The sequence below is a fragment of the Phaethon lepturus genome, unplaced genomic scaffold (assembly GCF_000687285.1).
Source record: "Phaethon lepturus isolate BGI_N335 unplaced genomic scaffold, ASM68728v1 scaffold12911, whole genome shotgun sequence".
Lineage (NCBI taxonomy): Eukaryota > Metazoa > Chordata > Aves > Phaethontiformes > Phaethontidae > Phaethon > Phaethon lepturus.
This window is the reverse complement of record NW_010517034.1, coordinates 24,624-48,977: the sequence shown is the minus strand read 5'-3', so window position 1 is coordinate 48,977 and position 24,354 is coordinate 24,624. Positions and strand designations below refer to the sequence as shown.

The following is a 24,354-nucleotide window of genomic DNA, read 5'->3' as shown; positions in this document are numbered from 1 at the left end:
CTTTCCACATTTCTATGCTATATCGCAATAAATGACTGCTTTCCATTTTTGTATTTCCTTACTAATCTAACTCTAATAGAGGCACAGCATGATGCACAGCAATGTTGTTACTGACCACTGCATTTTGGAAAAGGGCATATAAAACGCTGAACTGTACACAGACATGGTCACTTTGGATTTTGTTTGTTTACTTATGAAAACCAAAACTTTATTCCCTCATATTCAGGAAATTTTTATTTTAGAAGTAGTTTATTACTTTTTATCTATAAATATACTGTACTTTCTATTCATATTAAAATAGCATACAACAAATAGCAGTAAAACAATGACAGTATGCATGCTGTCTGTTTTCTAGCTATAGGCCACCACCCCGCTGCACTGGCTGAAACCATCCAGCCTAGAGACTGCTTCCCATCAGCCCATCCACCCACCACCTTTTGCAGGGCAGCAGCATGCTGAAGGCTGAAAAACAGAAGTCACCTACGAGACACCACCATTTCCCACAGAAGGGGTTGCTCCTTCATCACCCAAGACACACAGGTCTCATCAGATGAGGAGGAAGAAAGGTTGAGCAGCACAGGGGAGGCAGGCTGGCCAGAAACAGGCTGCTGCCATCCACTAAATGAACTTAAGTTGGGTACTCAAGCTTGAGGCTAATCTGAGGAGCACTGGGGAAGAAGGGCAGCTGGGAGTAGGTAGCATGAATGAATCTGGTAACAGTCTGGTCCTGATAGTGATCCCTTCCACTCAAAATGAGTGTTCAATAAATGCTATATTTTAAATCTGTCTACAGCCAAATGAACTATCATACACATGCAATGAATTCCCGAAATTCTCCAAAAAGCACTGGACATATTCTGTGCATGTAGTGTAACTTTCCTGTGACATGTAGGGCCATAGTGTGCCACTTTTATTTATTGCTGGAAGAAAGTGAACAGCTTACCTGCCTGAAAGATTTGATTATCACCAATTTAAACATTTTTTAAATTAGCAAAAATACGCTTTCCAGTTATTTAACAATGTTTTCATAGCCAAATTTCAAAGGCTTTGACACAATATGCATGGGTAGACATAACCAATCTTCTTTGCACTTCTTCCTCACAAGTTCAGACACAACCTTCATCTATGATCAAAACACTCTTACTAGTGGGTACAGACAAGCAAAAACCCCAAAAGGCCACACACTCCTTGGTTGTCATGATGATCAAGCCCGGCACATTTACAACCATCTCTCCTCCCACCTTCTCCTAGTGAAAAATCATCCTGGATACACAGGCACAGCAGAATGCAGCCACGCGCCCGATCAGCCATACACAAATCCAGTACAAATTTCTGGTTAAAATTTCTGAAGCGCTTCTTTTTTGATCCAACCTTATTATCACTCTAGTTCCTCAAACTTCTACAAGGACAGGAAGACACTGACCAGTCAAAGCCTTCCATGAGGTCTTTTTACCCACTGTTTCCATGTTTGCCTTAGAAGGAGACTGCCTCAGGAAAGGAGCTGTCTGTACTTGTCCTGTAAAGCCCAGACACATTGTTGGCACTTCAGCCTGAAAAAGTTTCTGAAAATATTTTTATTTGTTCCATACAGAACAGTATGCTCCTTCTAAATGATGCATTTGTTCAGCCACATTAACAAACTCTGCCAGCTCCCTCTGCTCTCCTATTCCAAGTTGCATGCAGGAACAAGGATGCATGCAGACTCCCATGGAGGAACTGGGAAGCAGAGGAAGAGGTGACTGGGAAGTACATACAAGTGACACTGCTGAAGCTGCAGAGGAAGGACTATTACCACCTAAACTATTAAAAAAACACTGCTCCTAGAAATAATTGTCTAGTGAAATAAGAGCTGCTTCCAAGAAGAGGGGACTAGCATTGTAATCTCTCAAGTCTCCAAAGAATTTGGAATAGAGGTTTCAAACAGATTTTTCCAGGGCTAAGAAGGCAACCTCTACTTCAAATAAATGTTTTTTCTTCAAATAAATTTCAATGTATCCCTTTCATATAAGACTAATAAAATTACTTTGCTCGGTAGAAAAGAGATCCCTCAAAATGGAAACTCCTTTTTAGTTTCGTTTGGGCCACGAAAAGGGAAAGAATGATGGAAAAAAACCAGAACAGTGTTTAGACTCATCTGCTGCATGTTATTTAAACACCAACCCACCATTTACTCACAGGACACTGGCAGATGGCCACTTTTATACTAATAACTTCAGTGCAAAAATTTTACTTTTAAATTCAGATCAGAGACCACAGTATATTCAGCTAAGCTAAAACAATGTCCTTATTAAGAATGCGACAGGCAACACCTTCAGTCTATTTCAAAACAGTTAACACCTGTTTTCAGAAAGGGCTTCAATAATACTGCTTGTTACAAAGCTATAGATCATTTTGTCTTGTCAATACCTGCAGCTGGAGACATTTTCTAAAAGCAAACACCACAGTGGTAGAGACACTTGTTGCTAACAACTACCAGCAAATTACCTGTTTGTTTAAAGAAGATCTGCCTTATCACATGCATATATGTTGTACTGATTTACTACTGGTTTAGTACATTAATCTCAAGCAGCTCTGCATTTCCCCATGCCTCATATAAACAGAACCTCGTCCATTTGGCTCTACTAATTAAGAGCATTACTTTTGAAGTAACACAGGAACAGTGATAAGCACAATGTAATAGAAGGGAATCACATACAGCAAATGACAGATTTACTTTAAAATGAAAGTGCACAATAAATGTTTTACCAATTGAATTCTGTACTGAGAAGCAGAGAGGACTTAACACGTAATACTACTATATAATTGTAATTGTAATATATACTATATATAAAATTATAACCAATCCTGAATACAAACATTTAAAAAACTCTTTTGAGTAAAGGCCTAAGAGCATGATGCAGCTTAATGATTCTGTGATCTCAGGGCACGTTGCAGACCTTCTCAAAGGTCTGAAACAGAATTTATAAGCTTATCATATAGGCAAGTAATTGCGTATCTAGATTATTTAAGGATCAAATTAGGACCCTTAAAGGCAAAGATTTTTGATTCAATAACAGCTTAAATTTATGTTAGCATTAGATATAAAAAAGGCAATTCTGATTGTTCCATAACCAGCTAACATTTTCATGTGCCATCTAACATGTAACTGGTTAAGCCAAATTAAATGAAAAATTGCAAAGTTTTTAGTAATTTGGAAATTATTAAAAACTGCATAACACCAGAAACTATTCCGAAGTCTATTATCAGGAATTCCTCTTGTCCTACTTAATAATTAGAACATGTCTTCTGTATTTTTTCCCAAATGTATATTTTATCACCTCCTAAAGCAGCAGTAAGATTATGGAAATTTAACATGAAATAAGACATGGCCAAAAGCTGTCAAATTAAAAGTTCTGTTATTTTTCAGGTCTTTTCCACTACTTAAAACATTATTTTTAATAACGAGGTATTACATTCAAACAAAAAGGTATTTTTAACATGACGGTAATCTTTACCATACTATTCAGAAGTATTCATTATGTTCTATGAAGAAACGTAGACACTAAGTATTACTAAAGAATCAATTTGAGTGACGACTCTTCAGCTCTCTACCAAAATACACCAGTAACACTAATCAAAATTTGCTTACATCATCAGCCTTACTACTGTATTTTCATTATATTTTTGTCACAGCCAAACGATTTCACAATGTGAACTTTAAGAATGATGCATTACGTAAAATACACGCAGCTGTCTTCAAACTGATGTTCCAAACATATGTATTTTACAGATCTAACCAGAGTAATTTATTTACGCCCCACCCCCAGAGGTATAAATTACTACCTCCGTAAGTGAGAGGTGACAGATCACCATGTTCAACACATGTAGCCTACTTCTGCAAAGAGAAACAGATTAATTTGTTAAGTCTTTTTAACCCTAGTTATTTACTTTTTATTTAAACTGGCTAGGAATTGATACACTATCACCTGGATCCTTTTAGCATCAAGGGCAGTAACTAGTATCTCCAAGCAGCAACTTCTTAAAAGACTCAAATGTCAAGAACACATCTGTCTGTGCCTTGAATTATGTCATTTCTGTCTGCAGGAAAAAATGTCATTTGAAAAATGGAGAATTCTTTGATAACTCTCAATTTTTATGTTTAAATGACAAAAAATTTCAACATTGTCAATATGAGAAATGGGATTAGTAACTTCTGACAGTTGCTCTCAGGATCTAGCATTCAGAAGGGGAAAAAAATAGTATTTTTTCCATTTTAGACACATCTTCAAATACCAAAGGCTGAAAAAAGCTTTTCTTATCAGCTAAAGACTGTTATATCAAAAATGAAATGGTCTCTAACTAAAGGAGAGGCTTCTAAACCAATCAAGAAAAGTTCAATAGATATCAGAGATATTACAAGAGTAGGAAACCAGAATAAGGACTCCTCTAAATCAGGAAAACAGAAGGAACATTGCATAAACACAGAATAGGCTTTTCTCTGGTGACTTTACCAAAAATAAATTGGGCAATTGTATGACATATTCATAGGCAGTGGTGCAAATTTCCCTAACATCAGCAAGTCCTCAGTGAGAATATAGCTGCTGAATATACCGAGTGTCTTTTTATGCTGTTGTTTGAATAGAACTCACACAGACAATATCTGAGAATTTATGTAAAAGACTGATTGAAATGTTAAACTTACAGCTGTGGTAAATTGGGTCTAACAAAGGGATCATTTTCTGCCCCATTCACAGCTTTATTTTTCCTCTGCTTGGGTTCAGAATTGGCAGATGGTGCCTGAGAATTATTTGTAGTTGGAGGCTTTCGCTTGGCCAGGAGCTTTCTTTGCCTTTCAATGTCTTCCCTTTGTTGATTCACCCATTCTTGTTGCCTGTAAACCCCAAAAAAAAACTTTATTAAAGTTTCATCATTTTGCATTTTTTAAAGAACTATCTTTTTAACTGATAAAGCATTAAGAAATTTTTAGAAAACTTACTGTACATGTGAAAATGTTTCCTAGGAAAAAGAACACCAATGTTCTTCACGAAATTTGCTAAAGTTTTGGCACGATTTACTTTTGAAATATGTGGGGTTTTTTGTTTTGGGGTTGTTTTGTTTGGTTTTGACAGTGCTACACATGATTTCTGCACTAGAAAAAGAAAAGAAGTATCTGAGCTGGTGGATACCTTCTTTTATACCATGAAAAGAAATGTAACATTCAACAGAAAGTACTTGATTTTTATAGGCCAAATACTGAATTTGATCTGACTGTTCCCAAATAAACCATCAGTTTGGTTGTATGGCAAACAACTACAGCTTTTATGCAAAACACATATACAAATTCTTTTTAAGATTGTCTTAACACAATGCCCTAGGCAATCACATAATGCTAAGACTACATATTGCCCTCCAAAAACTACAATCTTGGTGAATTACTTTTATGTATATAGACACACAAAGACTGAGTCAGACTCATTACCAAAGAACATCATCTGAGGCATCGCATAATTATTTTACCACCATCTCTGATGGTCTCCCAGAGCCCTTTTCCTTGGCCCCATCTCTGCTGAAATACCTGTTGCAGCAGCTCTTTTCCAGGTGGCTGCTCTTCCCCATCCACTTGCACTAGACCCTATCTGAGGCTGCCAGATTTGTCACTCCTCCTTCAAGGCACTGAGGAGCTGGATGCCTGAAAAAGCTGTTACAGTGATGGACGCACAGGCAGTACCTATGTGACCAACGAGAATTTCATAGACCTCATCTGCCCCAGTGATCACCAGTGATACATGGTTAGCTGCTTAGAAAAAAAACAGGAAAACTTAGAAAAACCTGATTTAGTTTTATAGCTCTTTCTACCAGCTGAGCTGAATAATTATGTGGTGCTCATTTAGTACATTCAGGCTTTTCTAAGGGTAGTTAAAATCAAGTGAAACCAAACTGTCTTTCAAAGACACCCAGCCTTAGTATTCTCTCAGTTCATTAACAGAGTTCTGTACTGTATCCTCAGTCTTCAAAAGGCAAAGCAAAACACAACGTATGAAAAGTCACTCCAATCCTAGAACCTTAGTAATAAAAAAATCCACTAGAGGGAACTAACAATTAGTGAGAAATTTAAGAACATAGCATTGACTAACTTCACAAGGTTTTGAAATGCAAAGCCATCTGTCCACTGTTCAGTAAATGAAGCACCATGACGAACTGTGGTAAAATGCCCCAGGCGTAATCTGTCTTGCATGCTCTTCTCTCTGCTTGCCAGCTTCTCCTGTGTGCTCTAAGAAAACAAAAAAAAAATTGGTATTTAGTAATACTGAAGTGTTCAAAAAGTCAGTGAAACACTCAGGTTTTTTCCTCCAACAACTTTCCAAGGGAGGGATAAAAGGAGAGTAGATGAAAATATCTTTTATTACTTTACTCTGTTTATTCTAATTTCTGCAGAACTCAAACATCTGCATTTGTCAGAACTGGTACTAATGGCAATTTGTGCACCAAAAAAAAATTAGTTTGACCCAGTTTTCCTATAAAGTTCACTGTTCTTCATAATTAACAAAATAAGTACAGCAAAACTGATACAAGTATCAGCATCATACAGGCATACAATTAAGATTAGGTCTGTACATGTCTACTATACTAAATGACCCTGCTTAGATATCAGAAAGAGTGCAGTTACCATACTTAGCCTGGAAACTCCCTTGACACAGCATCTATGTTACTACTTGTACCAAACTGACAGAGCTCAGGAATCTCTACGTGGGAATGCGCTGCAGGTAGACTTAACTGCTATCAGATATTCAACTGCAGTAACAGAAGCAGATGCCCTTCTCAGAACCACTCCCTACCACCACAAGCATCCTTGGGATATGATAAATGACTGAGTCTGCCTAGCCTGCTCCAGCACAAGAGAGAGCACTGTGAACACCACTGGTGGACAGAAACTTCTTTAATTGTTACAAATGCTTGCTTCTTAAGAAATGTCTATGGCCCAAAATCACATACACAAGGGGGGAAAAAAAAAAAGTTGTTGACAGAATTAAGAATTTTGTGCAGACTTCTAGACTGAAGAGGAGGCCTGCATGGCCTTTCATGAGAAATAGCCTATGTGATAATCTCAGTCTGAAGATGTCCATCTACCATCATGCTGAACAGATCTGATGTATCTTTTCCCTGCATTCCCCTCATGCTGGAACTTAAAAAGGACTGCAATAATTTATTTATGGCATGCTAGCAAGGAAACTCTCTCTAATCCTCTGATGGATCAGTCTGTGCTCTTGTATCTGACAGCAGCATCTAACAGCTAGTGTTAGGGAACAGACTTGGCCGTTTAAGGTAAACTTTTTCGTACCCTAATTTGTAATAAGCTGGTTTTCTATCCACTTTTTGTTTAAAGAAGATGTTCTTCGTTTTTAAAGAAGAGGTCCTTTAAGAATTGCTGCTAGTTTAAATATAATTGGCGTTAAATTTGAAATAATTATTTCTTTCACAGTAGTATGATGGTAGATGGTCACCTTCATTTCCGTGTTTCCATTAATTGAGTTAACATAGCATTTTATCATTTTACATCAAAAATTATCTCAGCTACTTAAGTGTCTCGCAAAGATATTTCATCTGTCTTCTCTCCACAACAGCTTGTATTCAGAAATTTTTTCATTCATTGTAACCTTAAAAGTTTGTCCAGAATATTGGCCAGATCCTGAATTCTTATCTTTTGTGCTTTGCCATATCTGAATTACTCATGATGGGGAAAAATCCCCTTAAATTAAAAAAAGGCACATTTTCCACAATCTGAAAAAGGCTCAGTATTTTATTTTGCCTATTCAGGCTTATAAAAACCACTTACTGCCAAATAGAGACCACGCATATCAAGTTTCAGTCCCAGAGACCAATGTGAAAAAGGTAAAGTGAAAATGAGGGAATCATAATGGGAGTTCTACAGCACCCTCATAGTTTTCATCACCAAGATTTAAAAGGCAGTAAACTTACCTTTTCAATTAGAAGCTTCTTGCTCATTGAAATACATTTGTTTAACCTTTCTTTATATTTTTCAAGTAGCTTTTGTTGTTCATCTATTTGTCTTCTAAGATCACAGTTAGCCTAATAAATATACACAAAATATGAAAAGATATATTGAAACACTATTTTTTACAACAGCTGTCACAGAAAAATAAAAGTATCTACTTTCACATGACTAAACTAAGGAACATGAATAAACAGATATATATAGACAAATATCTCATTTCACAGATCTATCCCAACCTGTAGAGGGATTCCTTGCTTGCTTTTATATTTCCTTTACACTGAACTGCATTCTGTATTACAGAGCATTCAGCATATAAACAACATACAAAAGCATTGTACTGACCACTTTTCCAGTGCTCCAGTGTTAAACTGAGAGTTTAATTTTAGCTCCAGATCCTTTATATCTGATTGCTGAAGTCATGTGAAATCCTAACATTTTTAATTTAAAGGAAACAAAAAATTCCCAAAGATAAAAGTTTCAGTTATCCAAGTAGGAAGTTTAACAAGTTTCCTACCTTCCAATTATATTTATTATCTTAAAAAAACCCCCAGCAATATTATTTTATCTAAAATTAAATTAATTTAAAAAAAAAAGAGGGTTAGGTTTGTCTGTCCCATACTGTTGAACATGTGCTAGAACAGTCTACATGTACAATCTTATAATTTATGATTGTACTTGTCCACATATAAACACTAAACAGACTATGACTTGTGAATTGTTTTTTTGTTTCATATTTCTATGTATCACCTCTCCAACACTTCTTTCTGGAATACAAGCATTAAGATTTTTTTTCTGAAAACAGGTCTTAGAGCGCAGTATAGCATACCATAGGTTTCTTATTAAAAGTAGTTATTTACTGCCTGTAATAGTTTCTGTCACAATCGTCTCCATGCTGAAACTGCCAACAGTTGTCCCACTGATAACTGCTATTCACAATTAGAACAACAGAAAACCCACCTGTTACATGAAATTGTATTATGAACTTAAGGAATTAATCAACTGCCTGTGAAACAGCATCAGCTTTCTTTGTACCTTCAGAAAGTCTATAAACATATTTCATCACTGACAACCCGTAGCACAGAAGCAGATAAAAAACCTTATGCATTTCATTTTGCAGGCTTCTTGGAATTTCAGTGAAAAAAAAAATCACAAAAATTAAAAACTCATTTCACCTCTCCAGGGTAATTTTTAAAACAAGGATTATTCAAAGATTTAAAATATTTGCCTCAGATTCACTGTCTGTTGTTCTGAATACATATCTTTACCCCATGTCTAACACTTACCCTGAGTAAGTCATCTATACGACCTTCTTTCTTTTCCAAGTCTTGATTTTTATTACTTTCTAGTGCAGCTAATTTCAGCATTGTGAGATCAGTCTAAAAAGAACATTTTGAAATATTTATCCTTTCCTTTAACAATTACAGCATTATTTTCTCATGTTTGTTACATAGAGAAATAAACTACTTGAAAACATTCAACAAGAACAGCACATCTTATTTCATGTGTTTTGAAAGTGACATGGAAGATACTTATTCAAAACTGCTTTCCCTCTTCATGAGGACAACTGTGAACAGTTGGGACAAACCACTAACAGTGTTAAAAGATTTAATCACTAACTGAAAAGTTATCGTTCACAAAAAAGCATATAAAACAGGGCAAGAATGTAAATGTCAGTTTACATTTAAATTCTTTGTATTTGGTCAACAGGTGAAGTAGCCTTGTTCTGACCACCTTGTGAAAGACAGAACAGACCATGTCAGAAATGGCAGACAGGATGAAACAGTTGCTTTCAGCTTTTAAAAGTCATGACAAAACTGTATCTTCATCATTTTGATTACCATCTCATTTTTCTTCTTCAATGTCATATTTTAAATGCAATATGACAACAGCAGCTGTCACTTCAAACACTGCCTGAAAGCAGCCTCTACTTCTAAGATCACACAACAGCTAAAATCTTGAGCAAAAGCCTACCAATGACATGGTCATCTAACTATTCATGAAGTGCAATATTGGAAGCAGCGCAAGTGCAGAACACAAAACTAATCAGAGAGATTTAAATTATGAGCTGCTCAACAGAAAAATGCTTTGGTGGACTGTGAAAGCAAAGCTTTTGAAAGCCTTTAACAGTTTAGAAGCTGAAAGACAAAGAAATAAACATACCAGCTTTTTCTATAGTCTGAAGTGATATAGGATAGCTCTACTCAAAAAATAGTTACCTGAGTAATTTTAAAAGATAACTGCTTTGGTTGCGTGATAGGGTGGTCCGCGAAAGCTAATGAAGTAGGAGAAGGACTATTCTGTCGAACCTGGAAGGCATGAAAACAAAGGATTTTAGATACAACTAATTACAACTGTAATATTCAATTACGAACACAGCCTTGTTTACAACTCTTGGCAGGAAAATCATATAGAATAGAAAAATAAGGTATCTTTGTTACAGAAGATACTACTTGGAGCATTGCACTGAGAGCTATCACTATGCTGCTGTATATCACTTGCGGTCTAGAAAGGATGCAATATATTATCTGAGAAAACGACGATTGTTGCTTTTGGGAAACAGACTGAAAGATTTAAGACAATACAAGAGTGACATAAGGTGATGTCAGTCTTACACAAACTTATTTTCCTGATTCTAAGCTTTCACAACTCAAAAGTAATGTGAGTTATTTTTGGAGTGGGTATTTCCCATGGGCGAACCAGAAAGGGGAAGCTAGAGCAGATCAGACCACAAATCCTGTTAACAAAACTTCCCAAAACTCAGTAGTTTTTGTGAATGAAACCTGAAAACTCAAGCCGAATTCCACACTGTATTACACTCTATACTGTTAGTAAGAATAAGAGGAGGCCTGATGTTGAAAGTACGTGGAATAAAAACTGACGTCTACCAGCAGAGTAAACAAATCTTTTCTGTAACTGGCAGAATCTGTTTGGCCATTTACAATCAAATGTGGGTATGCGTAACACTGAAATTGTGCATATGAGGAGGAAATAAATTAATTAGCATTAACAACAAAGAGAATTTTAAAAGAATACGGGCAAATTAGGTGTCAATTATTTAAAAATTTACAACTTATTAAAACCTGAGCTTTTAAAATCCCAAGTTATGGGTTCAGTTTCCTCATAAGTAACAGAAATCCTCCCCTTTTTTGTGTGAGGCTTGTGAACAGATGTCATTAAAATATTTTAACATTTATTCAACATTTTACATAATTACTTTGTATTTAAAAATGATGTTTTAGGAAAAAAAAAGTCCCAGCACTAAGAGAAAACTTCAATTTTAATATTTAACTTAACTTGATCCTTTTTTTTTTCCTGTTGAAAGAATGAACTCCTTCCCAGGATTCGTTCCTTTGAAAACTCTTCCCTTGAATATAGATTCTTTTCAGTTACGCTACTTTTAGACTATGCAAAGTATCTCCAGCAGTTATGAAGTTCACAAACTTACAGAAGAAGGAGCGGAATGTGAATTCTGAGGAGATCGGATTGCAGGAGGTACGCCTCGCACTGGACTAGAGCCGTTTCCACCTTGGTACTGTAGGGAAGATATGGCCCTCCAATTAGTCAATCTCTTATCAAAATACATGATACATCTACTGAATGACACAGCTCAGCTGTACACAGAAGTTGTAAATCAGATTGTATTGCTTTTATTAGGGTAGCCTTTGGTCATTTGAAGTGTGAAAGAAAATGGTTTTTGTATTTTAGCTCAGGCTGCACCAAGAGACCACTGCATCTCTACTTCAAGGCTTAGTACTCATAAACTTACACAAAGAAAAGAAAAGTAACCTCTCAAGAGGCCTGTCCATTACAAGAATGTTTTTTTTTAAAAAAACCCTAAATTTTAAAGCTAAATTTTACAAACACACAAAAACCTTACCTCAAAGTAGTCACTAATCTTGTGACCACGTCCCCCAATATTCTTTCCTGAAACAAATACATGAATACATTAGAATTAATTAAATAAATTACTTACAGATGTGTCTTACATTTTTACCTATACAGTAATTATAGCAAAGTCTGACCACTTAGTAACTGGTTTTCTTTAATGTGCTAATATGTGATCTCCCTATGTAGATAATTAAGGGATTGGTCACAAGAAAGAGATTTGCATGTTCCATTCATTGAGAAATTGGAAATTAAGTCACACTTCAATTCCTAAACCAGATTAATGCAGACTCAGCAGTAAGTCTAGACCTCCCCCAGATACAAGAAACTCAGCACTCGTCCTACAGATCAAACCTTTAACTAACTGTAAGACCCTCCCCTTTTCAACCACTATCTCAAAGTTCACCCACTTCCAAAATATCAAATTAACCAAGTCTATTAACATTACATGCTCCAAGTAAGTTATTGTGCCTAAATGTTCAGGCCAAGGATTTCCCTAAGTGCCAATAACAGCGTGGGCATGGAGGATGACAAGTATTTCCACCCATCCCAACCTGATTATGAATCGGCTAACTCACAGGGATAACTAGGGAGATAAATAGAGCATAATGAGAGAGTAGAATTTATTTTATCTTAATCAGTATTGAGACTTCAGGAGCACCAATGTGAATTAATCTTTCTTCAATGTGAGGACTTGACCCATATGTGCCATTCCAGAGATTGCACCAATGCCTTACCCAATGACATAAATGCTTTCTTCTATTCAGCCCTAAGATGACTGATGAATCTTAAGACTGTATTTGTCTCTACTACAGGTCAGACTATCTGTCAGGAGTTCTCTTGAAAACGGACCATTTTTCAAAGTTTTTTTTCTTTACAGAAAAAACTATCTATATATATTTATCGCAAAGTTTCGCGATAAATCAGGACAGCATTACTCATAGGTTCAAGAATGTAATTTTGTACTTTTTAGCGAAGATTTTCAAGCTTTTCTATTACTTCAGCCCTGAAGAATTCTTTCTAGTCCAATATGCCTCTGTATCAGCACTGCTGCATAACTTTGTGTCACCAAGAAATACCATGAAGAAACAGAAACATGTGGCAGCCCTTTTTGTGTCAAGACTTTTAACAGAAATATTTAGGTAAAATAATTCAAAGACCTAGAACAGCACACAGCTAACCCCTCCAGTAGTTACCCATTTAGTGTACATATCACTGCTACTGCCCTCTAGCTAGTTCTTTACCTACCCTATCATTCTGCTAGTAGTTTCTCTCTTCATGCTTAAATCTCATATATCACTTTATCAAATTAAAATTTGCTTTCATCCAGATAAATGAGTCAGAATGCATTCCTTTGCAGAATAGAAAAATCTATTCTATGTCATGTTACAGAACTCTGTGCTGAAGAAATACATCAAATTATTTTGGCACAGCCAATTACGAATAGATTTACAATGATTTTATCCCACTTTCCAATTACCTCCATGTTCTGAACAATACTTTTCTTCAACATTTATGGATTATTTTGCACATTACAAAGTCAATATCCTAGGTATGTAATATGCAAGAGATGGATCTCTTGTTCCTTTGTTCAATACAATAGCAGTATTTGCTCTGCTTCAACTGTACTGTACCACTCCAATATGCTGCTGTTTCCTAGGCCAGTTCCCCGAGAATACTGCAGTGCAGACTATTCGGTTTTACTGCTGCTGACAGTAAAATAGTAATTATAAGACATGATAATCATGTTGCCTATGACAAGAAGTTCCTATAATTTCTATCATCTCTAATTTCAACTCTCATTGGTCGCAGGGAGGACAGGCTACTAGAACAATGGAGATAGGAAATTTCATTCAAGTTCTTTGAACAAAGCCAATCTCTATGAAGCAACACTTACAAGGAAATTAATTTCAGTGAAACTACATAATTCTACTAATAGCATGTTGCATCATGAAGGCTTGCAGATATGGAGCCCATCAATACGTATTTGAAGTGACATTACCTAGCTCAGTTAGCGGGGAAAAAAAAAGCTAATACAGATGTCTCCTCTCCCCTTTTTAAGAATTTCTCCACCATTCCTCCCTCAAAAGTCACATTAAAGAGAGGAACGACAAAAACTATGCTTTGTAGATATTAAATTCAAAATCGGTCTCATCCTGATGTCCCCATCCCTCTAGACAACTACACTGTACAATAATCCATAGAAAAGGAAGAATAAAATTCAATTTTTAGATATACCTGACAAACAAGTAATCAGATATTATAATCTGTAATCTCTTTTCCCCCTTGCCGACTGAAAAGGAATACAAACCAGAAGGGTATTTTGGATGAGAAGAGCTGTGACAATTCTTAAAAAGTACACAAAGTTTTATCATAGCTGCAAGTTACACATGCAACAGCACACGATTCTTATGGGCAATTACCAGCCCAGTTCAGATTTTACTTGTCACTTCCAGTGACAAATGAGGAGGGGACGATAAGTAATTTATTATCCAAAACCCAACACCCATCTAATGCAAGCAAAAATACAGAATTTCTAAGGCAAACAGTCAAGACTTTGTGCATTATAATTTGATTAAATACATGCAATAACTATCTAATTCATTTACATTTTAGTTTACCTTGGCTGCTTTCACTCTGAGTGTCTGCTTTTCTTTTTCTTCCTCTGGAAGGTTCAGACTGTTTCTTCTCTGGAGTCTACAAAGAAAAGAAAAAAGATCACGATCCAACAGCATCTCTGCTTATTTATATTATTCCTATATTATTGTGAAATAAATTTAAATCCTCGTTCATAAAACATGATTTCACAATTCAGCAGGGATGCAATTTCAGATCCTAGTTAAAGCAGGTAATATGATCCTTGGTCAAACAGATAAATACAAGCTGGAAAAGATAAATTTAAGAAAGTGAGAAATAATTCTTAAATAATTTCCAAAAAGGCAATTCTACATATTAACTTTTAAGCAATAACACTTTTTCATCCATTCTGGGGTTTATGAACACCCAATTTGGTTTCACTTATGGCTACAGTTTACCAAGATCTTCAGATTATAGTTGTGGGTGTTTTAAAGCTTAATACTTAGTGAAATAAGCTGATTCTTGATGGTGTTTTCTAGACATTGACACAATATAAACACAAAGTTCTAGTGATTCAACAGGAAACCAATAATGTTACTCATTTTTGGAAGTGCAGAAGTAATCTTCAAATTAATATAAACTGTAGATTTCTAGAATCTGTTTAGGATTAAAAAAAAAAAAGCAGTTATTCAAATTTTGAGCATCTATCCACTTGGAAAGTGTCATCGTCCCCTCCCCATTATATTTGTATCTGAAGAAAGTAAAATAACATCAGTTATTAAGTGAAAAAATACAGATCTGTTAAAAATTTATTCCAGAAATATTATACATAGTTGCCTAGAAACTACAATCAGCATGTACAACACAGACAATAAGAAAGGCTATGATCGGTAGCATCTCTAAATTGTATTTGCTCTCGCTTCATCTGAGGATTCAAAACAGTTAGTCTCCCCAGTGTAAGTTAAATTCTACAAGCTGCTTTGGTTCAAGGAAATGATACTGCAGCTGTGTGTGTATTCAGCCTCATGCCAGTAACTGAAGAAAGCAACAGAAGCCATTACATTAATTCTGTTCTACAATCAAAAAACCAATGGTCCCTAATATCTCAGACTAAATTTGAGATTAGTGATAAGATGCTTCATTTTTTATATATATTCATTTTATCATTTCACTGTATTTATCACTTTGTGCTCAAAGGGCTCTTTCTCAATACAGCAAATGACACCAAAATTCAGATTTCAACCCATCACTAAAAGCATCTGAAGTATGTTTCAGTTCCAAAATCTTCACGTGGACATCTTCAAATATAAATTTACTACAAATATCCTAGAATATTTATTTTGGCTAAAAACCACTTTAAGTTACCTGCGATCCATAGAAAATCAGTCTATAAAAGAACAGTCAGGACAAGAAAGGTCTTCCTATTTATACCACATATACTTTAGAAGTTTTAGCTCTGTGGGTAGTGTCACTAAAACACCTTCGGAAGTTTTGCAGTTCTAACTTGTATTATCAGGCTACAAATGAAGTTCAAACTACCTACATTTTATTTTAAATAAACTCTTCCAAGGAAAATCTGCACCTTTATAGTGCTACTGTACATTAGCACACAGTGCAACACAGACTCTTGGAAATGAAGTTATCTTAAGACTATATGATTCTAAAAGCATAGCTTGGAAGTATTACTTTAATAATTTGTAATTACTGCCAGGTAAAAGGTAACATTAAGCAATCTTTCCACAGAACTAAATTGAGAATATTTAACCAAGCATTTTCATGTTATTCTTATTTTTCAGCTTTCAATTTTGCAGTTATCATTCCAATTAGTCAGTTTTACCTATCATATCAAGGAAAAAAGTGGTTTAAGAGCTAAGTAATGACAAAACATTTAAGATTTCCCCCACCATAATTAGTTTTCAACTGCAGTGACTGATGATCTTGTACTTAAAATCCAGATATTTAAAGAGATTTATAGTTTTCAAACTGAAACCCAAATAATTCATAAACGTCTATTTCCTTAAGCTCTTCTGACTTCTTTCAGTGTTTAATTTAACCTTCCAAACTAAAAGTATTAGCACACTAATGAGGTTATTAATGAGGTTACCCAACAAGGTCATGTTCACCTTTTCTAAGCACAACGTTCACATGGCAATGTACAGTGTACATCAGTCAATAGAAAATGTTCTCCAAAATCCTGTCTAATGAATGGAACCATATGACTTACAAGAAACTGAAGACTAATGGGCTGAGGAGTATCCTCCTGATAAATGAAGATTGTAGTTGCTTTTAGTCACTTCAGATGGATTTACATGTAGCTAAAATTTAGATTAAAATCCCACTATTTCATAAGGAAGACAAAATAGTTTTGAAGCTATCCAAACTTAAACTGTAGAGCTGTTAAAGTTACCCACAGCTTGGCATATTAGCAGAGCCTCATACATCACAATCTTGATCCTAGCTTAGCCCTCAGTTTTAATGTGCTTCCCTTGAGTCTTCTCTTCACATTTGTAGTTTAGAATCTTGGCTTTTCACACCCTTATTTATAAAATAAATACTGAGCATTTCTAAGTACCAATTCTCAACTAGCTAATCTCCTTAAAAAAAAACAAACAAAAACTCAGATAAGTATTTTAAAATATTTTATGTATAGTTAAATGTTTTCTACCATTATTGTAGAACTGGCAACAGCATAATTCAAGAAATTATTTTTGTAGAGGAAAAAAAAATTAATGTAATGTGTAATAAAATTAAAGTCTTTATTTTTTGTCTCCCAACACTTAAATCTCCAGTATGCTTATTAGTTATGATTTTTAGTTGTTAATATTGTTCATATGCATAATGAATGAGTTGATAGTTTTCCACAATTACTTTATTCTAAATCCTACCCTCCCCCAAAGCTTTACAACTACAACAAACAAATACAACAGTGCTGTTTATCTCTGCAATGCATTATAAATTCCAATTAGATCAAACCCTCAGTTACTTCTGAAGTTACATTTATAATGAGGGTTCTGTATTACTGGGAACTGCAACAACTAAACAGCTACAAGCAAGCAGAGCAAAACATTTAAAAACTAATCAAACTGGACAAATCAAGCCACAGACAAAGCTGTCCTCCTTTAAATAATTCATTATCTACAGAGACTAGAAAATACTAGCCATAAATAAAAGAATGTATTTGTGACCAAAACAAGGAGGAGTAATCTACTTTAATGAGGAACAGTGGGGAAGACTAAAATATTGGAAGACTATCAGAAGCACTTGTTCACAACCTGAGGTAGCCAGTTTAGGATTTATCTTAACTACAAGTAGCTAATACACACTCAAATTAAGACCTATGTACCAGAGCAACAAAGCATTTAATAACATAAAAATAATGTACACATTTAAAAAGAAACTGGTATGCATGTCTGGATAGTAAGATCAAGCATCCAGTAATGTTTACCACTCAAAACACTCAACTGAATCCAGAATAAAGCCTGGTTTCAAGTTATTTTGCAGATCAAAGTTGACCTCTGTGAAGTATCTCAATTGAAACTATTATTCAGGTAAGTTGCCCCTCTTCATATATCCATCAGATTGAAATAAAATTCTAAAAGACTACAGTTCTAATAGCTGTAATTTCTGCAATCCCATGTGTAAAAAGTAAAAAATAAATTCAGACGAGAAAAACAAAAAGGGTGTGTGTGTAGGAAACCTGCCTTGTTTTTAAAACTAAGTGTGAAAGACTTGGGTTTTTTTAATGTACCACTTAGTGATGAAAGCACAGAATGATGACATGAATGTACCAACACAATTTGATCAGAAACTGATATTCTTGATAGAAATTAATTTCAATGATTCTGAGATTTGCATTTCTGCTTTTTTTCCCATCCCAACATCTACTGTAATACAACAGTTCTCTCTCAACATCAAATGATAGCACTGCTTCCCACATGAGTAAGTCTTTAAATTTCTACACTACCATCCAAAAGAGGAATTCCTTATTATTATGCAACCTTCAATGTCACACCATTTAAAAAAACCCCACAAAAATCCCACAACCTGTTTGAAATATTAAGAATTAAAGTGTACTTTTTGTAGAATTACAGCATGTAAGTAATCAGATGTTATTTTAAGAACAAAATTCTAAAAACTTATTAACATATTTGGTATTGCAATGATAATTCCAGTGAATAAAACTGACATCTTCTGAAAATGGGTCAAGAAATCATATTTCATTATTCAATGTCATTAAGACTCATCTTTCAGAAAAAAACAGGAGAAACCTGGAACACTATGCATTGGAGCACTGGAGATATGTGCAGGGACTTTTCAGGAAAAAAAAAACTATTTCTATTTTATAATCCAAATTTTAGAATTAATATTTTTTAAGAAATAATAAATTATCCCCACTCAGAAGCATGGCTTGAGATTAAAACACTGTGCAAAGACTGAAGATATGGTTTGAATTTCCAAACTTACATGCCTGCCTTACAACCTTGTATCTCATGTATCCAACTGTAAAGTAACATTTTTCTACACCAAAAAGTTATTACACATATAGTCAGTGTTCTGAGACCACTCTACTACTCACAGGCACGTTTTTCTATCAAGGAATTGCAATGATGCATCGTAACCTTCAGGCTACTGCAGCACACTTCCATTCCCACACCTACATCACAGCTGCATCACTGCAACACTGCCCAAAGTATTTCTAGGAAAAGCCATGAAGAAAACCAACAGGCAGACAGACTCTTCTGATTAAGAAAATAGTCTATATACAATTGAAAGGAAAATCCAGCTGGGAAAGGCAAGGGGAAAAAAAACATAGCAGAGCTTTTTTCAAAGAGAAAAATATGAAATCACATATGCAGAACACTTATTTATAAGGTATTGGTCTTGGGAACCAACTAAATTCACTTGCTGGTCAGCCCAGTATAAAAGCAAACATGAGCGTCTCCTAGTGACTGCGTGAACAAACAATTAGGCCCCACAATAAAGCTATAACATATGAAAATAATGTCAAAAGTACCTTCCAAACAACTCTCCCTCCAGCATGACACATACGCAAATACAGGTCTAGCCTGGGCTAGAAATATGCTCTTGCTTACAATGGGTATAATCTTAGCAATGCAGTCTGTACATCAGCAAAACTGTCAGAGGGACTCAGCAACCTCCAAATAGGTAAATTGTAAGAGCTGCATTAGTGCAACTACATCAGTGCTGGTCACTAATAGGAAAGTCTTCTACTCCAGGGAAGTCTGGACTCTGCACATTAAAACCTAATAAGAGTATGAATCCTTTTTTGGATTATGAAGTGATACTAGGTAAGAAAACACACAATGAAAAGGGCAGCTTTTACAAATGCAGATGATGGCTACTGTCTGACCTTGGAGTAAATCCATATTTTTAAAGAAAACATAGCAAACTAGTTTCTAGAATATTTTAAAAGATGCAGCCAGAGACTAGTCAAAGTTCATCTGTGCTGATGAAAACCTTATTTCTTATTAAACAAACAACAGCAAACTGTTTAAGCATTTTCATCTCCAAAAGCTGTATGTGTCCTCACAGCATGACTACATAGATAATAAAGAAGCAGAAGCAGCTGGTTTCATGACCAAAAATCCAAAGAAACTTTAATGAAGTCATGTCTCCTCCTCCAAGAGATGGTATCTTTCAGTAGTGTATGCTTTTTCCTATCTAGCTATGTATTTTGCATTTTACTTTAAAAGCTTCTATAGAAAATAAGACATCAAAGTGGAATATAAAGTTATTACTTTTTAGCATTACAATTTTGAGGTAGTAATGAATCTGCTCCATATACTTACCTCTGATTCTTTATCACTTAAAGACCCCAAGCTTCCGAAACTGTGATTTGAACTTTCGTTATTTGTTGAGGCCTACCAAGACAAATAAAAGATTAAACATTATATACAGATTTATAAAACAGCTAATCCACTATTATCACCCACTGTTATAACAAGTGACAGTAATAAAATTTCATGCTTGCAAGGAAACATTGATTAACTATAGAGCACTTGTGACTTGCAAGGAGGATAAGAAGTTTGACAGGTGGATGTCTTGACAAGGCACAGTAAATTCTGTATTTCAATTGCTTTTAAGCCAAGTGAAACCCTAGAACATTCAAAAACGTTTTGGTTGTATTTGGGAACAGCAAAACATCCAAAGAAAAACGCTACCAAATGATTGCACAGAATGGGCTTAAAAAGACAATACTACTGAAACAGACTACTAAAAGTTTTCATTTTTCAAAGAAAAAGAGGGTTTAATTTTCTCCAAGATAGATATTAGGCTATTGCAGATTATTTTTTTTAATCCATTCAGTGACAGAAAATTACAACTTATTGACAATATTATTCTACATTCTTAAAACAAACCATTTCCCCCAAAAGTAACAATTCTAGACTAGTTAGGGGGGAACAAACTAAAAAGATAACAACTGTGAAATAGACCCAAGTTACAATATTTATTCAGAAATTTTGTAAGACTGATTTTCAGAGATCTTTTGCACACAGAATGGCAACAAGGACACTTTATTGAAAACGTCTGTTCCATGTTCATGTAGCAAAAAATGCCAACACCAGTCAAACTTCTTTTTATTAAAAGAAAAAAATCTTATACCACTGGATTATTCTCTTCCATATAGGAAGGCAGAACAAATACTTTGAAGTGAAATAACAACATCTCTAAATTGCAGTTTCCGGAGAAATGTTAACTAAAACAACAAAATTTCCATGCGAGTTCCCCCCACCCTGGCAGTCTCTAGCATAGAAATGCCTATATGTAGTTCTTTCTTGAGATGTCTCAGTATCTGATCATCGGAGTCAGCTAAGACAATAATCTCAGTAACCTATATTCGTATTTCCACCCTTGCTTACTGAAAAAGCTTGAAGATGATGGCTCCCCCCCTCCCAACAATTCCAAAACTCTTCAGCAAAACAGTAGATAAGGGTAGGCCTTCAGAATAGTAGTCCGAGTAACTAAGAGTCCATCTCAGTTTAACTACTAGAAGAATAATGACCTAGAATGTTTCCAAAAATAACCAGTCAGTGCAACCTCTATATTGTCTTGGCTAGGTTAGGAAAATGAGAATTTGGTATGTGTGGATTTGGATATGTACATGAAGAGGAAGTTTTCTCATTTTTGTTTTCAAAGTTAAAGCAGGCCAATGGAGAGCATATCTATACATCACATTTTTCCAGTTACCTCTGCACATCAGATCAAAAAGGTTTTGTCAGTTTTTTGAATAAAAATCAGATAAGCCTCTCTCAACATCCCCCACCAAGACTAAAAATTATATTGAAGAGGGAAAAAAAAAAAAAAGGCAGCCTATTCCAAACACAGCCCAAAACACAGCCCAGATCAGCTACTACACTTCATATTATCTGCTTGGATACACTGAATGGTCAGAAATAAAAGACATACAAACAAAACCGATATAACTGCCATTTTACCGATGATGGGATAAATCACAGGACAAAAACCAATAGAAGGGTTTACAAATAAACTAGAAGTTAAATGAAGTCAAAAGAAGGTACAGATCTAGTCATGAAAATGGACAAATAGTCATTTGGATTATGAGCAATTACAATGAGCTAATAAATTAGGGGAGTAAGTAGTACTAGAGAACCCAAGGAAGAAAGAAACAAAGGTGGGCCAGAACTACTGGGTTGGACTCTAATTTTAATCATAAGATATGACAAGTATACTTTTTTGCAGTCATAATGAGAAGGCAATTAAATAAAAAGAGAAAGCAACAGTGCATCAACCACATCATGTCAATCCAACCTGATTCCTTCCCCTGACCATTTAACTCACTTCTTGTTACAGTGGTAGTAACAGGAGTGGTATGTCACCTTTTTTTACAGCTTTTTGACAGTTACCTTCATGTCACTCTCAAAAACAATAAATTAGGAAGATATGATGGAAGATCACTATGCCTTGATTTCAATTACTTATAGTTTGTTAACAGTCATTAATACACCACATGTCTCCAGAAATTTCATTAATGTCTGCTATCAGGTAGTACTTGGTTCTATAATCTAGATTGGTAATTAAAATGTGTAATAGGAAGTGAAAAATACTAACAAAGTTTGTGTAAAATACTTAAAATATGCGAGCACTGCCAACACTTTGGAAACAGAATTCAAAAGTACTTTGGTCATGGGGGAAATGTACCTAAAAATTAGTATTATTATATCTTTTTAACATCAGTTAATTAGGTACTACACTTGGTGAAGAACATTCAAATACACAAATACAAAATGGAGCACCTCTGGCTAGGCAGGCAACAGTATTGCAGAAATTAGTCTTGGAATTTGAAGCTAGTAACTTGAACAGAATTTGTAGTAAAGGCAAATTTATTTTGCAGATATATCAACTGAATGGTAATACATGAGTTATGGAAGGTAATCAAACCCTGCTATTCAATGTTCGTAAGGTTTTTCCTCAAGTCTTGCATCCTGGTTTAGATACTAACGGACAGACTGCAGAAAGTCTACAATGAAACCACGCAAAATTGATTTAAAAGTCTGGAAAAGTTGAAAGAATTTGGCTTTGTTAATCTAGGTATATTAGTCTTCAAACAAGTTTAATCTTAAAAACAGAGATCACACCAGACTCCCTGTGTCTATTTCAAGCCAAACTGTAAGTAGCTGGCCATCTGCAGAAGGGACAACACCACCTAAATACTGAGAAAAACTTCCACATCTCTGATCTCACATGCACTAAAGCAAAACCACAAGAGTCTGTATAAGCCCATTCTTTGGTGTCTTTAAGAACAATTCAATGTCCGTGTGTCATACATAAGATTGTTTATCCTGAACCTATCTCAAAGCAAAATAACAGACTAACAAGGATTTTCCTGAGAGTCTCTTCCAACCCAATACTTTTGCAAGTAAATCACATAGGCAATATACAAGTGAGACAGCATGAGATAAATCAGTATTTCAAAGATGGCAGATCTCGAAGACTGCTCTTGAGAGTTAGTGTTTAGTAAGCTAAAGCACTTACTTTAGCTCCAACACTGCAACTTCCAGTACTCCCAGTGCTTCCGCTTACTACTCCTGTAAATCTTGCCTCTAACAATTCTTGTCTTCTTGGGTCCAGGCTATGCAGTTCATCCATTGCTCCTAAAATAGATAAACAAATGAATTTTATTCCCTAATATTTGCAGTGGAATATTTTACAAGCAAGCCAAACATACCACTAGCCTATGCAAAGTAAGGATTTATACCCTCAGCTTGACGATGATTCACCATCTGTTACCTAATAACAAATACACTCAACGAATTCCAGAAATTTTGGGGAAAGTTCTGTGTCTCAGAATAGCCTTGTCAATCTTGGTGAAAACTAGAACCTGTTAGAGGCGTGCAAGAGACGTGGAGCCTGCAGTGTGCAATATGCCAACCAGGCAATTAATTATAGATTAAAAACTAGCTGACAGGAGCAAAATATTTTCCAGCATAAAACCTCACAATTCTGCAATCCCCCTGTTTTCCATATTATTTCAATTGTTTAGGCTCTCAACATATCAATGTCCAAGACAAACATGTAAGAATCATAGGAAGAAAAGGAAAATCAGAAGGTAGATCATAGTCCCCAATGCACACAAGGAAATGCAGGGTTATATGGGGGTTCAAAGGGCAGAGAAGCAAGGAGCGGGATCAGTGATACGAAAGGAGCCAAGAGTAAAGAGACACCCTTGTACAGGTGGTGCCTTGGACAGAGCCCTGCTAAATGGGGTGAAGCAGTGCTGCTGGCATTGGCTGGGAAAGTAAGGTGGAAGGAAATGGAGGAACAAAAGGAGTTTCTGATGAGCTCAGCCTACATGAGTGGGCTGCATCATGATGTGCAGCTTCCTAATTTGTATTTAAATCACGGCTGTTGAACGAGTC

At 35.4% G+C, this 24,354-nt stretch overlaps 1 protein-coding gene across 1 annotated transcript in view; it reads right to left on the bottom strand.

Annotated features, from left to right (window-relative positions):
- The window catches only part of TLK1 (tousled-like kinase 1), a 41,219-nt gene extending 17,634 nt beyond the window's left edge, over positions 1-23,585 (bottom strand). Inside the window, exons 1-10 of the mRNA XM_010296255.1 lie at positions 23,471-23,585; positions 20,266-20,337; positions 14,500-14,575; positions 11,871-11,917; positions 11,439-11,525; positions 10,210-10,299; positions 9,277-9,369; positions 7,957-8,067; positions 6,114-6,250; positions 4,682-4,870 (exon numbers count right to left, since the gene is read on the bottom strand). Coding sequence (XP_010294557.1) covers positions 4,682-4,870; positions 6,114-6,250; positions 7,957-8,067; positions 9,277-9,369; positions 10,210-10,299; positions 11,439-11,525; positions 11,871-11,917; positions 14,500-14,575; positions 20,266-20,337; positions 23,471-23,584 — 1,016 coding nt within the window. The 5' untranslated portion in view covers position 23,585. The remainder of the gene's footprint in view (positions 1-4,681; positions 4,871-6,113; positions 6,251-7,956; positions 8,068-9,276; positions 9,370-10,209; positions 10,300-11,438; positions 11,526-11,870; positions 11,918-14,499; positions 14,576-20,265; positions 20,338-23,470) is intronic.
- Positions 23,586-24,354: the final 769 nt, after the last annotated feature.